The sequence below is a fragment of the Hirsutella rhossiliensis genome, assembly GCF_020360975.1.
Source record: "Hirsutella rhossiliensis strain HR02 chromosome Unknown scaffold00005, whole genome shotgun sequence".
Classification (NCBI taxonomy): Eukaryota; Fungi; Ascomycota; class Sordariomycetes; order Hypocreales; family Ophiocordycipitaceae; genus Hirsutella; species Hirsutella rhossiliensis.
The window spans coordinates 3701553-3721541 of NW_025408671.1; the positions used below are offsets into that span (position 1 = coordinate 3701553).

The following is a 19989-nucleotide window of genomic DNA, read 5'->3' on the forward strand; positions in this document are numbered from 1 at the left end:
GGGCCTGCGAACGAGAACGACAAAGGGGCTCCCACCCCAGGTCGCATCAGGATCCATGATAATAGCACGAAGAACAAGCACATACTGGTCGGTACACGTACGATTAGTGTACTTCGCTTGGCAGGCCTCGCTAAAATGGACCTCAACCTCCACGTATGCATTATACAGACCTACCTGCCCGATGTGGTATACACATGTAAGTACCACTCAAGCACGGTCAATGCCAAACATTCGCTCGCCTGACTGGTATCTGACTACTTTCATGATGAATATATTTTTCATTTATTAAGTTACCGGGCCCTTGAAATGTGGCGGAGACTGTCTTTGGCTTACAGGGTATCAGGGTAGACTGAATTGCACCCTTGTGCTTCTCACGGCTGGCATACGCACATGCAATAAAATCGAGAGAGACCCGAGCGTATCCCCTATTAACTGTCTAACAACGGCCAGGCATCACCTTGGTTCACTGCCGGATTTGTTTTCAGAGTGCAGCAGCCAGTCACTCCTTGCACTTCAACACCATGACTCCTGTGTCGGCCGTGGTAGCTTCATTGCTGCTCCCAATCACAGTTTCAGCGGGCGCCGGGGAAATCAACGCTCTACAGGTATGTACGGCTGGAGATTCGCAGGGGAAGCAGTTCCCCCTCCATGGCGCACAACGCAAAGATGCTAAAGCATGCACAGTCCAGGCAGGCGTGGGAAGCTCTGAAATGGTTCAAGCCCGGCGTGAACTGCACCGAACGCGTCGAGCCCTGCCTGGGAACCGTTGCGTGGTGCTCCCACCCCGAGTACTACGGGCAGCAGGGCCACGATAGTCAGGACGCTTGCTTTAACGCTCGGATTGCAAAGACGGAATGGCGATATATCAATACCGAATGCCGAGCAGATTTCGAAATCTGCGACGGAACCGACGCTGTCTGTTCCAAAGTTGACAATCCGGCATTTCGTGGTTCGTGCTACGCAGCTCACACCAATGGAAAATGGCTGGAAGCATTCTCCAAGGACTGTCTCGGCGCAGGAAGAGAGGACGATGAGCGCTGCGTTGGAACTCAGGTGTTTTGCGAGGCCAAGGAAAGAATCAAGTCCTACGGCTCGACTCAAGTCTGCCTAAGTCACCGAGAAGAGGCTTCCGCCGACTCAACGCCAGTCACGAAGCAAGAGTTCCTCCCGGAAAACCAGCTCCGGTGCTACGGAGATGCTACTGAAAAGTGCAGAGGCACGGAGCAGTATTGCGGCCGCCTTTCGGGCAAAGAAAAGCAAAAGTGCCTTGAATCGCGCGAGCATCCTCCATTCTATGGCGAGTCCTCTGCAGAGTGCCAAACCTCGAGCGATAAAGGGCTTCACTCTGAAGCCTGTGTTGGCACAGAGCACTGGTGCCAAAGCAATCAGAGAGTCCAGCTTTACGGATCGGCGGCAAAGTGCATGGCATTCCGCAAACGGGCCCCTGGGTCAGGCAAATGGGTCCCCCCCAACTATGCATGCCTCGAAAATACAGACGGGACCGAGCAATGCGCGGGGACGGAACAGATATGCCAGTGGCACTCTCCTTCTCGCGATGCTTGCTACAAGGGAAGAGATCTCGGGCCTTTCCTACTGTCCGACGCGAATGGTTGCCCCGACGCAAAACAACAAAGGGAGTCTTGCCTGGGTACCGATGTTTGGTGCCACGAACGGTACAGCCAGACAAACTACTTTACTGAGGGGGAGTGCTTCTCCAGGCGAGGCTTCAAGCAGGACCAGATGGCTGTCGAGGTTGTGAAGAGAGTGACAGTGGTAGTGAAGGAAGCCATTCTCAAATTTGGGGAGAACGTGACCAGACATGCAGTGTACTACGATCTCGTTGGACAGCGTGGGGACGACAAGACTGCTATGAAGGCAGTCAAGGCCTACCTCGAAGGATATCTGGACAAGCTTCAAAAGGAGACCATCCCGGAGGCTACGAAAAAGTTCATGGCGAGGGTGGAGCAGAAGGCGATAGGTGCTTAATGCAGGTAGAAGGGGTTGCCCCGTCTTGCCCATACAATTGCCAGAGGCCTTGGACAGCTTTGAAGCAATTATACGAGTACTGTACCGGCAAGGGAGAGCAAAATACATTTGATCGGTACTCAATGAGCATCTACTGGAGCGTTTCATCTTTGTTTTGGTCAAGTGGTAGCCAGACCTTGCAACAGGAGGACCAAACAATACGACTAACAACTCCATCAGCTTCAATAATTTGAAATACTCTGTCACACATGTTTCCGTCTATTGTGGATGAGGCTATGAAGTCATCCCGCCGCTTGCTGTATACGTATGTGTTGTCCGGAGCTCCGGCTTGGTGCTGAACCGTCAGTAGGCCATGCTGGACGCGAGTCAGAGTCATGGCACCATTTACTCGGCAGTTGGTTCTCCTCGCATAGTGAGCAAGCATCAATACATACAGGATTATTGTACCCGAAGGCGGATGTACATGTTGCTAACTGCAAGGGTCCCAGAACGTCGCCATCACGCAATATGTATATGTAGAAAACACCACTTATATCGCGCATGATTTTAGGACATAACTATCGTGATTCTCAAGCCATGACAGTCCAACGCCTTGGCGGTTGTTGGTCACTAGTCGAGCCCTCACTTGAACTCCGATAGGCCTCAGTCGCTGCTAAGTTGGCATCAGCAAAGCAACAGGCCATTTTCAAAAACTTGTTTGGTGGTGTTCTGAGTAATTCCTTGTCAAGAGACTCCATGGGCTTTTTGTAGTTAACCCCCCCCCCCCTGTTTGTCTATGTCCAATCGTATGCAGGATATGTGCGCGTTTGGGAAACAACGCCAGATCTCTCGAGCCCACCGTGAAACTAACAGTTGATTCCAAACACGAGCCCATGAGCTCACGCGAGTTCTAATAAAGCGGGGGCGCGCACGAGTAATGTTGACGCTAAGCCCTCTCATTCAGTATTAGACCATGGCCTAAAGAGCATGATGAAGGCACCGAGATCGGCATATGGCAAGGGTGCTGGTAGCATTTAACATAAAAATCCAGTAAACTGGAACGGCATTGGCGATCGACAAAGGTCGGTCTACCTAGATAAATCATAGGAAAAGCGTTGATATCAAATTCTACCTGTTGTAGAGCTTCCCCCCCTGCCAAGACTGTCTCACTCTGCTGAGTTGGAGAAAAGGTTCCTGCGAGGGTCAGTACCGGGTTTATACGATTGCCAGGATTGATGTGCCGAGATGAGAATAAACCATAGCTCCAATGATGCCAAGATACTTTTACCACTGGTGCATAGTTCATATCATCGCAAAGCCATGGACATGGGGACGCCCCCGTCTTTGTTGAGGCATACATCAAATGACAGGTGCCGGGGCGGCTCACCTGACACGTATACCCTTGTCTTTGTTTCTATGCTTGACGATTATCACCCAGGGCCTCTATTAACTGAACGACCAGGTGGGCCTCCCCGGTATCGTTGGGCCTTTGGCCCGTACAAGTCCCACCATTGTTCATTCTCTTATGCCTGCAGCCCCTCCTCGCCTAAAAGGTTCAGAACAGTATGCAGACATTGAAGCAGCGATCGGAACCGTCAGCGTCTACGTATCCTTGAGCCTGCTTGACCTTGTTTCTCTCACGCGAGCAAGTACGTATTCCAGGCGTAACTCTTCCAACATGTCCAGGTACAAATTGAGCTGGCTAGAGGAAACTACTAAATGTCTCGCGCTGCCCAAGCTGACATGGGCCACCAACACTTGCCGACATCGCATCCAGAGCGGCAACCCAAAGCCTCGTCAACTATTCATTTGCAAACCTTGAAGAGTCGCCTCTAGCATCAAGTGGCCATGATGCACAGGTATTGGGCAGTCTTGGTCCTAGCGACTTCCTTATGTTTGGTATTCTGGCCGAGCAGCGTTTGTGCTCTTCCTCAGCCACCACCTGCCGACTTCAATGATTCGCCGCCAGCAACACTCCCTCTGCCAGAGGACAAGGTCGAAACGTTCCCTCCGTCAGGAGAGAAACCCGAATCACTTCCTCTACCGGAAAAGAAAGTCGAGTATGTATTTCGCGGCCATAGAGAGCAACCATCGACCGTAAAGGACGTTCCAGGCATGCCGCCGAAACTGGATCCTCATGTGGCCCCAACAGAGGCCCAAAGCGCTATTGATCCATTCAGTTTATACTTACACGATGACGACATGTTGGACCTGTCCCTTGGAAGAAAACACAGCGCATATGTGTCCACCTCTCTTTCGCTGCCAATAGCTGTCGACTTCGCTGCCACGAAGGCCAAGCTAAAACAAGGCTGGGTGTATCGGATCCGCCCTGCAGCAAACATGGTCGACATGCCGAAATCACTTCACGTGGGTAGGGAAAACGAAGAAGAAGAATATTCAGCCTTGGGAGGGATACGCTTCGAACAGATCACGGATGCTCTCAGAATACCCCTTAGCTTTGGCCGCCGCTCGCAGGTGAAATATGAAGACTGGGAGGATTTGGCCCGCCAAGTGGCAGACTATTGGAAGAAAAATCCGTTGCAAGATGGGACGCCGGCTCAAGCAGAAGCCAAGAATGGGCATTGGGTGAACACGGACTACGATTCGAAATATGACCAGGTCCCGGAAATCACCGGCCACCCACTGCTAGCCGGGCTGAGCATACCACAGGAAAGACCATTGCCAACCGATGAAGCGAAGTGGGATGCAACCTGGCGGGAAGCACCATTCAACTCGATCAAGATTGAAGACCGAAAGACAGCGCGTGAGTATGCGAAGGATTTCATGGCAGAGATTGGGGCACCTAATGGTTGGCTAAAAGACTATCCATTGTTTGAGACTCCTGATCCGTCAATGGGTGCAAGAGAGCAAGAGGAAAAGGAGGCCAAGGAAAAGGCAGAGAGGGAGGCCAAGGAAAAGGCAGGGAAAGAGGCCAAAGAGAAGGCGGACAGGGAAGCCAAGGAAAAACAGGAGAGAGAAGCCAAGGAGAAGGCAGATAGGGAGGCCAAGGAGAAGGCAGAGAAAGAGGCCAGGGACGCCCAGGAGAAAGCCGTCGACAACGCCAACAAGCTAGCAGGCAGCTCGGACAGCGGCTCCTGGCTAGGAAAAGTCCTTGGCGGCGCCGCTGCAGGAATCGGCACTCTGGCGGGCTCGGCTTTCTTGACGAGTGTTGCTGTAGGCGGGACGGCCGCCGGGGGAGCTGTCGGTTCCGGGGGTGTTGCCCTCCTAGGCGCCGCGGAGAGCATCTCGGTCACGACCTCGGAGGTAGCGGCCGTTGTTGCTGAAGTCGACCCGGATATGGCGGTGCAAATCTTGTTGGATTCGGTGCCGGCCCCTCCTACGACGCCCCCGATTCCAGCAGGCCCCGTTGCAGAAGGCCCTCTCCTTGGCAGGCGGCGGACTACCTTGGCGCGTGCCGTGTCGCCGGGGTGGGCATTCCGGGCTGCTGGGCCGGCTCTGGAAAGGGCCTTTGGAGATGCTTGTCAGCTTGCTATTAAAGAAGCTCGTCTTGACATGGGCATATAAAGCAGCTGCGACCTAGTTCGCCCTCGTAGCCAAGGTGTTGGAACAGAGCACTTATAATGGAGTCCAGCTCTGCGGTCTCGAGAACGCTTCAGCTGCGAGAATAGAGGACATTGCATTCGGCTTCTACGTTCCAACTCAATTACAGCTCATATATACATCACATATACCAATCCGAGATATACAGCCTCAATGCTGCTTCCCTATAGTCTGTCTGACATGGTCAACAGCAATATAAGCAAACGTCATGGCCGGTCCCAACGTGCCCCCTGCACCAGGAGCGCCTCCCGTGACGATTGACGCCGAAGCGTTGCCAGCAGCGTAGAGCCCCTGGATGACGCTTCCATCCGTCTTGACAACCCGGGCGTGCTCGTCTGTGAGCAGCCCTCCCCGGGTACCGGCATCCCCTGGATATATCTCGACGGCGGAATAAGGCGGTAGACTGATGGGACCCATGTTTGGATTCGGCCGCACGTTTGGATCTCCAATGAATCGCTGATAGGCGTCGCCCCCTCTGCCGAAGTCTTGGTCCTCCCCGGTCTCACAGGCGGCGTTCCAACGTGAGACTGTGCTCTCGAGGTTTGCTGCCGGTACCTCCATCTTGCACGCGAGCTCTGCGATGCTGCCGGCCGTCATCAGACTGGTGGAAGCCGCTCGCGGTGGCAGCATGCCCACGTTATAGCGCTTGCGGTAGTTCCAGTCCATGATCAGCCAGGTTCGCGCCGTGCTCTTCCCTCCGCAGAGCGATATATCGACAATGTCCCCGTACGGCGCGGATTCGCAGACGAAACGGTTGCCGGATTGATTCACCGCGATGGAATAAGGCCTAGCCATCTCAAAACAGCAGTTGGTGACTGTTCCCGTGGCGGGATCCCTCATCGTGGAGATGCCCCAGACCTTGTCTAGTGACGCGCTTGCCGCCTCGAGGGGCTTGCAAAGCCGAAGGGCGCTGCCGGTATCGCCACACGGGTTGCTCAAGCTCCAGGTTACGCTTGTGGGCTTCGGTAGAAACAGATCCCGCATCTCCTGGTTTCGAGAGAAGCCCGCCGTTGCGAGCAAGACTGCTGATGCCCGAACCCGGACCTGTATGTCTCCCTGTTGTAGCACGCCGCCGACAACGACGCCATTCTCGGTTTCCAAGCGGATGAGCTCCGTGTCCCGGTAGATCCGCACATTGCCGTTCCTCCAACAAATGGATAGAAGCTGGGCGACGAGCGAGCTGCCCATGCAGACCGGCGAGCCCACCAGTCCGGCCAGCTTCGACTTGAACACCATCCACCACACCTTGGCCATAGTCCCCAACGATGAAAGCGGCCGCGTCAGTGTAGCAAAGTCCTGAAACCTGGCAACGGGAGGCTTTGTCGAGTAGGCCACGTAGTCTGTCCAGGGCCCCAGTAGCTTGGGCGAAATATTGACAACGGCTGGGTCCAGAGTGCGGCCACCGGCGGGACATGCGCCAGGCAGGTAAGGATGGTAATCAGGGTACGTTGACCTTTCACTCGTCCACTTGAATCCCGACTCTGTGAGAAGGGACACCATATTGGGGCCAGCGTGCAGGAAAGCATCGCGGCGAGCGGATGATGACTCTGGTTGATCGTCTCGGGGCGCCCCGAGCAGTGCGTCGAGATGCAGCCTGCCCTGTTCGGGCGAGTCTCGGACTCCCTGCTTTCTGGTCACCGAGTTTCCCGGTATCCAAACGCAGCCGCCAGAGTACGACGACGTGCCGCCAACCGTCGCCGCCTGTTCGACAATCAAAGTGTTGAGTCCACGGGAAGCTGCTGCGGCTGCCAGGCCGGTGGCACCGCTCCCGACGATAAGCAAGTCGCACTTTTCGTCCCTCATTTCCGCTGCTGTCTCCGGGAGCGTATTTGATTAGGTACAGAGTGGAAAGCCCCGGCGCTGCGGCGGCGACGGGGCTAGGAGTGAACATCTTATACGCCCAGCTCGCTCCAACAAGCTGCGGCATCGTTGTTGGCCAGATGAGGCTGAACGAACACCACTTTGAGCTTGGTATTGTGTAGTTATTGTTGGCGGTGGCAAGCAGCAACACGAGTGTTGGCTGATCGATGTCACGATCCCCTTGGTGGCCCGTGTAAACCTCCATCAGAGCAGAGGCTCCCACCGTACCGACTGCTTATGGTGGGAGACATGCCGCTACGTAGAGAGTAGTTGTTCTTCTCGCTATTGTCGGTCTCAGGAGTGCAGGTCGATCACCGCATGAGTGTTGGGTTGTTCATCCCGTCGGTCGGTCTTGTACTAGCCAACTGTTAGAACAGAGGCTCTGAGGCTTCCGAAAGGGATAATGACACGGTAGAATGTAAGGTTATTTGAATAGGGTTAGAGTAGCTTATAGATCTGCTCAAGATATATATCAATGGCGGAGTCGGGAGTATGCCCATATCCCATATAGATTGGCCGTATAGCACGGTTTCTCGAGTAAATCGGCCCATCACTGCTGTTAGATGTACATTTCTTTGAGCTCCGGGATCGGCTTGCTGTGTCCGCGCCCAAGGAAAAAGTAACCACATGCGACGTGGCCAGTAGCCGTCACCATCATGTCCTCTTTCTTGGTCTTTTCGATCGTACTCTGTCAGCAGACTTTAATTCTGTCTACACATCCAAACAACGGACACCCTTTGCATCGCGAGATTAGGAAAACCCAATCAAGTCCCCCATCAGCAATGCCTGGTACATTTCAATCGCCTCGCCCAGCTTGATCAGTACACCGGCTGCCAGCATCTTGACCTCGTTCTCCTCGCCACCATCCTCGCCCCTCGTCCGCTCAAAGATGCCGCCGACCCACTCCCTCGTTTCCACCACCTCACGGCCCTGCTCTTCGCACAGCCGGCGCATGTCGCCCTCGTTCACCTCGATGAGCACCGTCATAGCCACGAGCCATCCCTTCATGGCCCCCAGGTCGCCCAGCGCGTGAGTCCGGACCCGCAGCAACAAGTCCCACAGCTCAGACGTGAGCTGCGGCAGGGCCAGGGTTGAGGGACCCGCCGCGTTGACGACGATGGCGAGGGTCTGGAGGTAAAGGGAGAGTAGGCCCGGGTTGAGGACGGCGGGCCTGGAGGAGCGGAGCGCTAGCTGGAAATGCGCGGTGAGGGGGGAGAAGAAGTACGCGGCGAGGAGGGCGGCTGTTGTGTTGGGTATGGCCCGGACGCGAGGCTTTGCTTTCCGTTTTGACTTGTAGCGCTCCGTGAAGGTCTGCAGCTTCAGGACGTCCGGCCCGCTGGTGGCATCGGCGGCCTCGGCAGCCAGGGGTCCGAGGAAGGAAGAGGTGAGAGATTGCGTGACGATCTCAAGAGCGGTAGGCGGAAGGGCCTTGAGGCGTGACGAGGATGACGGCTCCGGCTGTTGGGAAGAATCGAGGTAGAGCTGCTCCATCTTTCCCGGGAGTCTCTTGGAAGGGAAGGAAGCTGCCGATTGGTGTTCAGACGTTTCGTAGCCGGCAAGTTCCCGAGCAGAGAGGCCTAGCGTCACGAGCACTGTTGTCCGCTGGGCGAGGGAAAAGTCGCCCTCAAAGAAGGTGCGAGCGAACCAAGGCGCCATTGACTTGGGCTGCGCTACCACGAGTGCAATCATCCCCTGCTGCCGTCTGTCGACAAAGTCGTCCATGCCAAACTTGTCTTGTAGCCCGACGAGGAGGCTGGCTAGTTCCTCGGCGTGGGCGCTGACTTCGGTGCCAAAGTTGGCCTTGCGGCGAATCAAGACGGGAGCCGTCTGCAGCCCCAGCTTCTGCTTGTCGTAGCTCTCCGAATCCCGGAGATACGTAATTAGGTCGCGAACGTATACCGGAGCCTTGGGCTTGTTGCGTTGGACAAGCGCGGCGTCGTCGTCGGAGTCTTCGGGGTCTGAGCCCTTTGCGTGGGGAACGAGTTCCTCGTCTGTATCGGAGGAATTGACTTCCTCGATGATGGCCGTCGGAACACTGGCTACAGACTTCGGCCTTGGCTTTGGTTTTGGCTTTGGCTTCGTCACGGCTGGGGCGGGGGACAGGGCCGGCGGGATGGAGGCGGCCGCAGAGACAATAGAGCCAAAGGGGCCTACGCGATCGGTGGCTTTGGCGAGTCCCTTGAGCCACTCGGCCTCGTCTGTCTCCATTTCTTCCATGTGAAAGTCGAGTTTCTTGGTCTTGTTGTCGACCAAGGCAGATAGAGCTTCTCCAACTACTATTCCGAGGAAACGTGCCCTCGTCTGGGTAGCGGCAATCCGGTTGGATATTGCATTCATATACGTGCCGCATTTCAGCAGCATGGTCAACTTGATCGGTGCAAGCCTGGCCACGTATCCGGCGCTGAGCAGGAGCACCTGGGTGTGGACTGCGGCAACGTCAGAGGGGCCCCGTAGACGCTCCCCGTTTTCGACTCACCTTCCTGCTGGAGCATTGCAGCATGCTTGATGTAGAGCTGATCTCCAAACTGGGCCAAGCTCTTCTCTAGCACGGTCGAGATGGCTTCCTTGTCCTGGGCCAGGACTGCGACGGCGGCGCGACGGATGCCGACTCCGTCCCCAAGGCCTGCGCCCGACGATGCCGTACACCAGGTGATGAGATGAGTTTTGCGCACATCGTCGTTCCCTGTCACGGCGTCAATTATACCAGCGACAGCCGCCACGGTGGCATGCGACTCCACGTTGTCGAGATTCAGATTGTTGAGGAATCGCTGCGCCAAGTATTCGAACAACATGTCCATGACCTTCTTCGACAGCCGGGACTGGTAGAAACAGACTTGAGTAAATGCACCAGGGCCCCCATCTTTGGATAATAGAAGCTCGTCGATAATGGTCTTGGCCAAGCTTCCTATGTGAATATGAGCAGGCGGGCCCATGAGAGAGGGGAAGGCGAGCCTTACCAGGATATCCAAGAGACATCGAGCGCTGGAAGACATCAAAACAAAAGGTGTTTTCGTCGTCGGAGAAGTGCGTCTTCGCCCAAGACGAGAGGTTGCGGCCGATCCATTTGCTGTACTCGGCTCCATCTGCAACCCAGGGGGATCCGGTGCCCACCACGGCGGACGCCTCCGCGGCAGTGGACAGAATGCGACCGTTTGTAAGTAGCGCTACAAGTTGCTTCTTCATGGCAGCATTTGGCGGCTTGGTTGCAGAAGACGTCCAGAGATTGCGGATCGCGGCATCGCCAGCCAGCAGGGTAGCGAGCACATCCAGAAAGACGTCGAGGTTCAACGTGATATCGGGTCTCTTCGCCTCGTGATTACCCAATCTGGACTCCTGTATCAAGGCCTTGATGTGTGCGACGATGGCGTTGAGACCCGAGACGCTGCGCAGACAGGTGAGCAGGAGGTCGACATGATGTGATGAGGCCGGGCAAGAGCCATGGTCTGCCGAGCCTTGCCGCAGCAGGGTCCAGTAGTTCGGGGCTATATCTGTCACCAGGACATGGACAATCGATGCGCTCTGGGGGGTTGGGAGCTGAAGCTGGAAGGCATGGGCTGTGAGATATCGCAGGGCTGCAATCAGCGCGTCGTAGCCTGGCTGGCTCTTGAGGACTTTGAGGGCGTCGTCGGCTGACGCCACCTTCGAGAGGGCCGGGCTCTCTTCTCGTTGCTTGGACGGTCTCGTTTCTGAGAGGTGTGGCTCCGCGTCTCTTTTGCTTCTCAGATAGGTGGTGCTCACGGGAGTCAGCAGCTCGTCCATGCTTCTCCTCGGCGTCTTTCATTCAGCCAGGGTTGCGGTGCAAAGGGTGAAACAACATCAGCGCTGGGCGAAGCGCGACATGGCGAGGCGGTGCGTGGCGATGTCCTTTGTTGTCCTCAGATCATGTCCGTCGGGTCTTTTCGTAAGTTGGATGAGGTTACTTGACTGCTTGCCTCTATCGGCGCTCTACCTCATTCCTCCTGCAAGGTCCCACGTGGGGACGGACAGGGTGGGGCAGCATCTGGATGCCTTGCGTCGAGGAGGGGTCCACCCCTCTTATCAGCGATAAGCCCAGTCGCTCGTCACCTCAACTTTTTTTTCCCCCGTCTCCCTCTCACCGTTCCATCTCCAATCCCTTCCCCCCTCGCCCACTCCCCGTCCTCCTCTCGGTCCCGGTTGCGCCAAACATGGCCCCGGCGCAGCAGGCAGACTGGCGCAAACCGCCCAGCGCGGCCGACCTGGAGCGTCGAAACGTGAGTCTTCCTCAACCCATATCTCCCTCTCCCGGGCCCGTCTGACAGCGCGTGCTCTCTAGACCGTCGGCATCCACAAGGAGACGGTCACGGATGTCACCTCCATCGACTACCCCGGCCACGTCCCCGGCGAGGACATGGCCTTCACCATTGAGCGCTTCCAGTCGGCCTTTTCCGTAAACTTCCACCGCAACGACGCCGCCCACGCCTCCTTCTCCCTCGTCGGCCTCGACGCCTCGCTCGCAAACGCCTTCCGCCGCATCCTCCTGGCCGAGATCCCCACGCTCGCCGTCGAGAACGTCTACATCGAGAACAACACCTCGGTCATCCAAGACGAGGTCCTCGCCCACCGCCTCGGCCTCATCCCCTTTGACGGCGGCCGCGAGGGCCTCCACAGCTTCCTCAAGTGGCACAAGAAGCCCGGCCCTGGCGAGGACCCCTACGCAAACTGCTTCGACTGGAACACGGTGCGCCTCGAGCTCAACATCACTTGCTCCCACAACAAGGACGCCGCCCCGGATGAGAGGGACCCGGCCCACGCCTTCCACAACGCAAACGTCTACGCCCGCGACATTGTCTTTGTGCCCACGGGCAAGCAGGCCGACTACTTTTCCGGTGACGACGCCATCCGGCCCGTCAACCCGGACATTCTCATTGCCAAGCTGCGCCCGCGCCAGACCATCAACCTGTCCATGCACATGCACAAAGGCATCGGCGCAGACCACGCAAAGTTCTCGCCCGTCGCCACCGCCTCGTACCGCCTCATGCCCACCATCACCATCACAAAACCCATCCTCGGCCCCGACGCCGAAAAGTTTGCCCGCTGCTTCCCCGAGGGCGTCATCGGCCTCACAAAGGTGTCCAAGAAGGAGGCCGCCCAGGTCGGCACCGCCTACGAGGGCCGCGCCGGCGACGCCAAGGCCGTCGTCGTGGACCCCATGAAGGACACGGTCAGCAGGGAGTGCCTGCGGCACGCCGAGTTTGAAGGCAAGGTCAAGCTGGGCCGCAGGAGAGACCACTTCATCTTCTCCATCGAGAGTACCGGGCAGTGGGACAGTGACGAGCTCTTCCTCGAGGCTGTCAAGCACCTCAAGCTCAAGTCTCAGAAGCTTGAGCAGCAGGTCATCAACATGACGCGGTGACGACGCGGTCGCTGGCAACGGCAATCGCTGCCCTCTTTGTTCTCTGATGAATCCATAATGCCGTCTGGGTGCCTGTTGCTTATCCTTGGTCTCCTGCTCTCTCCCCCCGGTGTTTCTTTTTCTCTTGTGCTTCTTGATGCGCAGGTAGATAAAACAGGGTTGGTACTATGGCATCCCTTGAATTTCAAAATCTTGGACAATCATGTTACATGTCCCTATATGCTTAGATGCCCTGGCTCGCGCTGTGATTTTGCCCGAAGCCCATCGTCATTCATGTCTCCAACGCCAGGAAATGCAAGGACAAGGTCCAGAAAGTATCGACTCCGACAAACGCCATCCTGCGACCCCCTACCCCTTTTTCTTTGCCACCTCGCTTTCTCGCCCTGTCCAGCACGTCAGGACTCGGCCTTGAACTTGAGGGCAAAGTTAAACTCGAGTGGAAAGGCCGGATCGGTGACGACGACCTGCTGTCCATGCTCGAGGCCGAGCTCGGCAATCGTCTTGGCCAGATTCGGTCTCGTCTGCTCCTCCAAGCTGGGGGGGGACTGCATGTACAGCGTCTTGCCCTCGGCCCGGATCGACGGCTTCTTGAGCTGCGCCTCGGGGCGCACGGCCAGCGAATCGACGAGGTCCTGCAGAGACTTGCGGGGGTCGACGTCCAGGGGGCGGGCTTGGCGGCCGCAGACGGGGCAGTCGTCTTTTTTCTCGTGCTTGAAGGTGAATGTGTAGATGCTGTCGTTGCCAGAGTACATCATGTAATTGTTCTCGAAGCCCAAGCAGGGCGCCGACGTCGTCGCAATCTTGAAGGCCTCGTTGCAGCAGGCTGCCGCGATGATTGCGTTTGTCGACGCGATGGCGGGGATGATGTTCTTGATAGTCCCCTGGGTGAGCGAGTAGGTGACGCCCGGGATGTTGAACTCTTGCGACCGGGCAAACGCCTTCTGGTAAAGCCAATTGACGTGCTCGGGGTCGTCCTTGTCCAGCTTGGGAAAGGGCTTCTCCTGGTCCCAGGCAATGACGTGGGCCCACTCGACGCAGTGCTCTGGCTGCCGAGGGATGGATGCGATGGTGCAGAGCGGGACGGCGGCTCGCGGCGCATGCATCTCGAGCTGGCACTCGATGCACGACGTAATGGACGGTAGAATGACGCGGGCCTGGCCCTTGAAGCCCTCGGTCCCGCCGTCAATCAGGGGCTTGATGCCGTCCGGGTCCTCGGCCTCCTCGGCAATGGAAACGAGCATGGCGTTGATCCACCTCCGCGCCTCGATGCTGTCGAGGCCACAGACAACGAGCTGGAACTGGCGATAAAAGGATTCGTCAAAGTCCTGGATCCGCTTATTGTGGGCGGTAATCGAGACGCCCTTGACTCTCCGCTCGACGAACCGGGCCGCCACTTCGGCCTTGTACTTGCCCACGTCGGAGCGGCGGAAGAGGAATTGCCGGTTGAGGTTGGATATATCGATGGTATCTGGGCATTGTACGACGGGTCAGCGGGAGTAGGAGGGCGGACAGACGGCGCCAGGGCTCTCGCACCCATATCGATGACGTGAATGTCCCTGAACCGCGACATGGCCAGGTTCTTGAGTATCTCGCATCCTAGACCTCCCGCACCGCTTGGAGACGGCGTCAGTGGGCGGGAACTGCAGAGCTCGAGGCGGCGTCGACCAACATGACCCTATGTGCGCGCGCACCCCTTGTCAGCTTGGCCCAGCAGAGGAAAGGGAGGTCGGCGACGGGAGTCCCTACAAGACTTTGAACTTGTCAAACTGGGCGAGGAACTCTTCCGACGTCGCGTCCGGATCGGTAAAGGGGCCGGGGTTCCGTCTGATTTGGTCGAGGTATTTCCTAAAGCGGCCCCCAGTTCGTCAACAACGTCGCGGGGAACCGTTTGCGCTGTGCCAGAAACAGGCAGGGCTGCTCACCATCGTGCCTCGTCGGTGCTGGTGTTGGCTTCGGTTTGCGTGCCGCCGCTCATTTTTAGAAGTGAATGGAAAGGAAATGAGAAAGGCTTGAGGAATGCGGGTGCGGCCGCGGCTCTCGAGACGGTGTGGGGTGGGCGAAGAAGAATGGGGGGCTTGCAAGAGACAAGAGTGGTGATGGGAGCTGAAGGGGTGGCGCCGCCGTGGCGGAGAGCTGGGGGCTCGGTAAGGCTCGGTGAGTCTCGGTGAATGTGGGGCAGCCAGAGTACGTAGCCGGTCAAGCAGTCATTCGAGCAGCCAGACGGATAGCTAATTACCTATAGGTAGCTAGGTAATTCATGCTTAAAGGTAGGGACCTAGGTAGTTCTTGCCATATATAATTCTGCATCTACTTGGGTACAAGTTTGCGACTCGCACAGCTTGACCGACAACTTGCGGCCACAGCGGCCCAGTCGTCGGCGTGTCCTCGTCGCACTTACAAGACAACAGCGAGGCAACAGCGAGGCAACAGCGAGGCAACAGCGAGGCTGATGCCGATTCGACTTTTACTGTACATTTCTCGGTATTTCCTCCCTGCCATGAATACCCGATATTCGCTGTGGAAAGCTGCAACGGTAACCGGCCAAGACTTTTCCCAGTCTACTCGATATCCTCCATGTTCCACACCTGCACGCCTTTCTTCTCCACGCTGCTCTTGAACTTAGCCAGGACCGCGTGACGTCGTGCCCGCTTCTCCATCAAGTCTCCCTTTTCATCCCTGCTGAATCCGCTGAGCCTTTTTCTCGGCGGCGTAGCCCTGGCCAGTGGCCCGAGCGACACGCTCCCCGAAAGACTGTGTCGGAAAGTGCGCGACGGCGTTGACTCGGACAAAACCAGTGCGCTCTTCTTCGCTTGCGGCGTCATGGGAGACCCTTCTCGGCTCACTGATCCAAGGCGCATCTTGCGCATGTGCGTCTCGAGCACGTCAATGTCTCCGCTTCGCTTCTCTGCCATCGATGTCATTTTTGTAATCGTCCGTATCACCGCCTCTACCGTCGGCACATTGGCGCTGCCTCTCCCCGACGAACCCGACGCCGACGCCATCCTCGTCTTGAGAAGCGTCACCGCCTCCTCGGCTTGCGCCAAAAGCTTCGAGAACTTGGCGAATTCGCGCCTCAGCTCGTTTTGCTGCGCTGCTTGCTCGGCGCTAAGGGGCAGCGTCCGCGCAACCTCGACCTGCTCGGGATCCAGTCTCGCCATGATTACCCTCTTGAGATCCTCCTGCTTGGCCCTGAGCCGCTGCATCTCTCGCGCCAGGTCTTGGCAAGCATCGAGCTTGCTGTCCAGGTCCTGCACTCGACCGTCTTCGAGGTCGCTGTAGAGCTCATTGTCCAGCACAACGCCAAGCTCAGAGACTTCACACAAAACCCAGTCGTCGGGTATTTCGAGGTCGTCCTTGTTTCGGCCCCCCTCCTTGCTGCTCTCAATGTGACCCTTCAAAAAGGCTTTGACTGCGCGCGCGTTGAGGCCTAGGGTATCAATCATCGAGTTGATGTCGCGATAAACCGCTTCGACCTGGGAAGGGATACTATCCCTCGCAGCTGGCGCCACGTTCGAATGTGCGATAAACTCGTCCAGCTCCAGCGTGCCCTCAACCTCCGACGCCAGAACTTTTTGGACCTCGTCGTCGTCCTCGTCGATCAAGGGCTGGGCCTCCTCCGCCTCCTGCCGCGCCCTCAGCTTCCGGTGTTGCTGGAGGAACGATTCCTCGGCGTGTGCCAGCTTTTCCTTGTTGACGATTGGGGCCCCCATCACCGACTGAGATTTCCTGGGCCCCAAGATTTGTGATGCTAGGCCGGGAGCGCTGACTGATCTTGTCGCATCCGTTCTAAACACTCGCTGAGGCACCGCACCGCGTACAGGACTCGGCGACCGGGGGCTCGTGGCATTCGGTCGAGGGAAAAGCGGCGCATTGCGGCTGATTTCTCCAAAGAGCGACTTTGGTCGATCTTGCTCCGCCTTGGCGGTAGCAGGAGTCGTTGCTCCAAGCCCGCCATACGCGCTGTGCGGAGTAAACCCGGGCGTGGGCATCAGACCGCTCGTGCTAGGGCTCAGGTCTTTTGCGACATCCACGCCACTGCCCTCTGACGCATTGTCCTCTCCAAAATCGCTGCCCTCTTCGCTATCTTCAGGGCCAGACACAACAGCCGATGCCTCCTCATCTGATGGCGCCTTCGGCAAAACGACGTCGAGCGGCAGCGGGGCGTGGTCTGGTTTCGAGAGCGGCCCCGATTTGGTGGGGTCAGGAGGCAAAGGCGCATCTGGCATTGCGGGCTTCGGAGTCGTGATGAAGTCGGGAGGCAGGGGGGCATCGTCAGTCTCTTTTGCTTTTTCCGCGGTCTTCGCTGTTTTGGTCACGTCAGAAAGGCCAGAGGCGCCATTGAAGGCTCTGGGTGTTTTCGGTGTAGCAAAATCCGGAGGCAATGGAGCGATTTCTGGTCTCGATGCCGTCCCTGACATTCCGAAAGGCTGCTTAGGCACACTGGATGTCGCGGAAGACGACGACGAGGCTCCGAGCGGATAGGCCGCCTTGCTAGTCGTGTCCGGCGGCAGGGGATCATCCCGTTCTTCCTGCTTAATCTTCGGCGTTTCCGGCTCTGCTTTGCTCTCGGTGGCGGGCTTTGGGGTTTCATTCTGCTGGCTAAAGAATCCAGAGAAGCCGGTAGAGCCAAACAGCCCGCTCGAGCCACTCAGTTTGGTTGGCTGTCCAAATAGCGACGTTCCGGCGGCAGGCGACGACGACAGACCAAACCTTGTCGGTGCGGGCGTGGTGGTTGGTGTCGTAGACTCTTGATTGGACGCAGCCGAGAACAAAGACGGCGGCGCGGCCTGCGGCGTCTGCTCGGTGGCAGCATCTCCCGTGTCCATGTCGTCGTCCTTGGCAGGAGGCGTAGACGCCCGAGGCATCTGCCCCGCATCCTTGAGAGCAGACCCGAAACTGCTGCCGAACATCGACGACCCAGTCGTTGCAGCGGCCTGCTCGTTGCTTCCGCCTTGAGATGGGTCCGGCTTGAAGGACGACTCTAGTTTGAATGGTGTAGAGCCATAGAGACCGCCAGACGGCTTGTCTTCCTTGGGGGCAAAGGCGGAGTTGGTGGGTGCATTCGAACCGTCAGCTCCTCCGAACGAGCCGCCCGGCAGTTTGCTTCCACTCCCAAATACCCCCGAGCCACCAGGACTGTCCGCCGCGACGGAAGCGAAGCCGCCCTGTTTGGCGAACCCGGAGAAGCCCCCGGACGAGGGTGATGCCGATGCTGCCCCGAATGGATTCTGCTGGTTGTTGTTGTTGCTGCTGCTCTTAGCAAAGCTCGAGAACCCAGCTTGGCCAAAAGCCGGGGCGGGCACTCCCCCAGCTGCCCAAGGCGAAGAGGTCCTCATGCCCAGCTGTGAGGATTGCCCAAACCCTATAGGACTTGGCTTGCCAAACGTCGACCCAGGCGCTGGCGAGGTTCCGAAGGAGCTCGACCCGAACACGGAGCCTCCAGTTTTTGCCGCCGGCGTGGACGCAGCATTCCCCCACGGGGACGACTTCTGGCCCAACTGAGCCGAGGCGCCAAAAGCCGGCCCCGCCGAGTTGGAGAATTGAGATGTACGAGCCGTTGGTGTCGCTTGTGCTTGTGCAGAGGCAGGCGCGGCTCCCGCCACGGCTCCAAACCCAGAATAAGTCGTCCCCTTCTTGATGGAAGCTTCGTAGACGACCCACCACGAGCATAGTACGCCCTCGTGCGTCAAGATCCACAAGCCCGGCAGCGGCCCTGGAGATTCTTCGATCTCCTCTGCAGGGATAGGCTTATAAACCTTTTCTGTGCTCGAAAGATCCAGTGCGACGCCCACGGGTGTAGAGTCATCCATGGAATCCGTCATGGGAAGTGTTGGCCGCTTGGTGTCGTCAAGCAGTTCTGTCGTGGTAAAAACACCGGTAATGGAGCTTGCTGGCTTGTCACTGGCGAGGGGGACCACAGATCGGCTCAGCAAGCCGGCCTCTGTTGACGCCGTGGAGGTCACAATGAGAAGGTCTTGGAGGTCCGGAGGGAAGTCCCTGAGTCGAAGAATGGAATGATGGGGTACTTTGTCCGAGCCAAAGGGCTCAACGGGATCGGCTAGCTTCTGGAAGTTGAAGGCCGACGGCGGTTCGCGGGTGATGATATGGTAGGTAGATGAGGGTGGGGACACGTTGGTCGTGGTGTGAATGGCGAGGAAGAGGTTGTTCTCCAGCCAGGTGAGCGATGACACTGGCGATGTAATTAGCTCTGGGCTTACTTCAAGAGCTTTGTTTTGCCCTACCGTGGCAATTGCCCAAGCTAGGCGGCTTCGGGATATCTGCCTTGGCCTCTCCTTCAGGGGTCATTTGGTGTATAGAGCCATCGGCCAGGCCAGCGCATAGCTGCTTGCCTTTTGCGCTCCAGCTGATGCAGCTCACTTGGCCCTTGAGGACGCTGCTGATCCTCCTCTCTTTCAAGTTCGCCATGTGCAAGTTGCCGCCGTTGGTGACAATTGCACACAGCTCCGCCTTGTCCGGGGTCGGGTTCGGTATCAGCGATCGCAGAGGCTCGCCGTTGGTCGCAAGCTCGAAGGCAGTGCTCGAGGAGCCCTGCAAGAGGCTCTGGACCTCGTACACGGCAAGACCGCCACCGGTCTCGGCCGTCAGGATGAGGAAGTTCTCATCGGCCGTAAAGGCGATTTGTGAAATGCGCATGGGCATGGGCATGACGAGCTGGGGCTCGAAAGCTCGGATGTCGGAATCGCCATCTTTCGGAGACTCGAAGGCTTTCCGGACGGACTCAGTCTTGGCGATGACGACCTGATCAGGGCCCGCGGCGGCAACCAGGCCTTTTCGCGACGCGATGGTGAGAAGCGAAGAGGTTGGGGCTGGGAGAGACGACCAGGGCGTGGTCAGGCGCACTTTGGCGTCGCCGGCGACGGAGAGAAAGCCGAGCGCCTTGAACCGCGTTAGTGGCTGTACAATGAAATTTTCAAAAGTCACAGCAGCAAGAGAATCCTCGTCGGAGCTCGGCGGGCGTGCCCTACCTCTGTCTGGATCGTCTCCAGGTCAGGCCCATTGTTCACGGCCCCGGCCGCAGCGTTTGCCGCGTTCCCGAAGCCGGAAGCCATGATCTGCGGCAGGATATTAAGCCTCACAGATGGCGTCTTTCAGTTCATGAGTCGAATCTCTGCATAGGCTTTGATCTCTGTGCAGGAACGCTCGCTTTCTCACCCGCGTCTGTCCTTGTTTGGCAGGAATATGGAGCAGTCGTCGGCCCTCTTGTTGGC

At 57.5% G+C, this 19989-nt stretch overlaps 6 protein-coding genes across 6 annotated transcripts; 2 read left to right on the top strand and 4 right to left on the bottom strand.

Annotated features, from left to right (window-relative positions):
- Nucleotides 1–4167: 4167 nt before the first annotated feature.
- HRG_05804 (heat-labile enterotoxin alpha chain domain-containing protein) lies at nt 4168–5490 on the top strand (the record flags this gene model as incomplete). The annotated part of the gene is made up of 1 exon (XM_044864275.1): nt 4168–5490. One exon carries the CDS (start codon nt 4168–4170, stop codon nt 5488–5490), a length of 1323 nt encoding a protein of 440 aa, XP_044720807.1.
- A 186-nt stretch (nt 5491–5676) lies between these two features.
- On the bottom strand, nt 5677–7329 carry HRG_05805 (FAD binding domain-containing protein; the record flags this gene model as incomplete). The annotated part of the gene is made up of 1 exon (XM_044864276.1): nt 5677–7329. The coding sequence occupies one exon, from the start codon at nt 7327–7329 to the stop codon at nt 5677–5679; it is 1653 nt and encodes a 550-aa protein (XP_044720808.1).
- An 807-nt stretch (nt 7330–8136) lies between these two features.
- HRG_05806 (telomere length regulation protein) lies at nt 8137–11145 on the bottom strand (the record flags this gene model as incomplete). The annotated part of the gene is made up of 3 exons (XM_044864277.1): nt 8137–9812; nt 9863–10291; nt 10344–11145. 3 exons carry the CDS (start codon nt 11143–11145, stop codon nt 8137–8139), a joined length of 2907 nt encoding a protein of 968 aa, XP_044720809.1.
- Nucleotides 11146–11552: 407 nt separating this feature from the next.
- Nucleotides 11553–12760, top strand: HRG_05807 (RNA polymerase rpb3/RpoA insert domain-containing protein; the record flags this gene model as incomplete). The annotated part of the gene is made up of 2 exons (XM_044864278.1): nt 11553–11618; nt 11681–12760. 2 exons carry the CDS (start codon nt 11553–11555, stop codon nt 12758–12760), a joined length of 1146 nt encoding a protein of 381 aa, XP_044720810.1.
- A 395-nt stretch (nt 12761–13155) lies between these two features.
- Nucleotides 13156–14735, bottom strand: HRG_05808 (thiF family domain-containing protein; the record flags this gene model as incomplete). The annotated part of the gene is made up of 4 exons (XM_044864279.1): nt 13156–14228; nt 14294–14373; nt 14507–14605; nt 14683–14735. The coding sequence occupies 4 exons, from the start codon at nt 14733–14735 to the stop codon at nt 13156–13158; spliced, it is 1305 nt and encodes a 434-aa protein (XP_044720811.1).
- A 583-nt stretch (nt 14736–15318) lies between these two features.
- HRG_05809 (uncharacterized protein) lies at nt 15319–19830 on the bottom strand (the record flags this gene model as incomplete). The annotated part of the gene is made up of 7 exons (XM_044864280.1): nt 15319–17063; nt 17253–17470; nt 17531–18178; nt 18239–18258; nt 18316–18950; nt 19003–19657; nt 19747–19830. The coding sequence occupies 7 exons, from the start codon at nt 19828–19830 to the stop codon at nt 15319–15321; spliced, it is 4005 nt and encodes a 1334-aa protein (XP_044720812.1).
- Nucleotides 19831–19989: the final 159 nt, after the last annotated feature.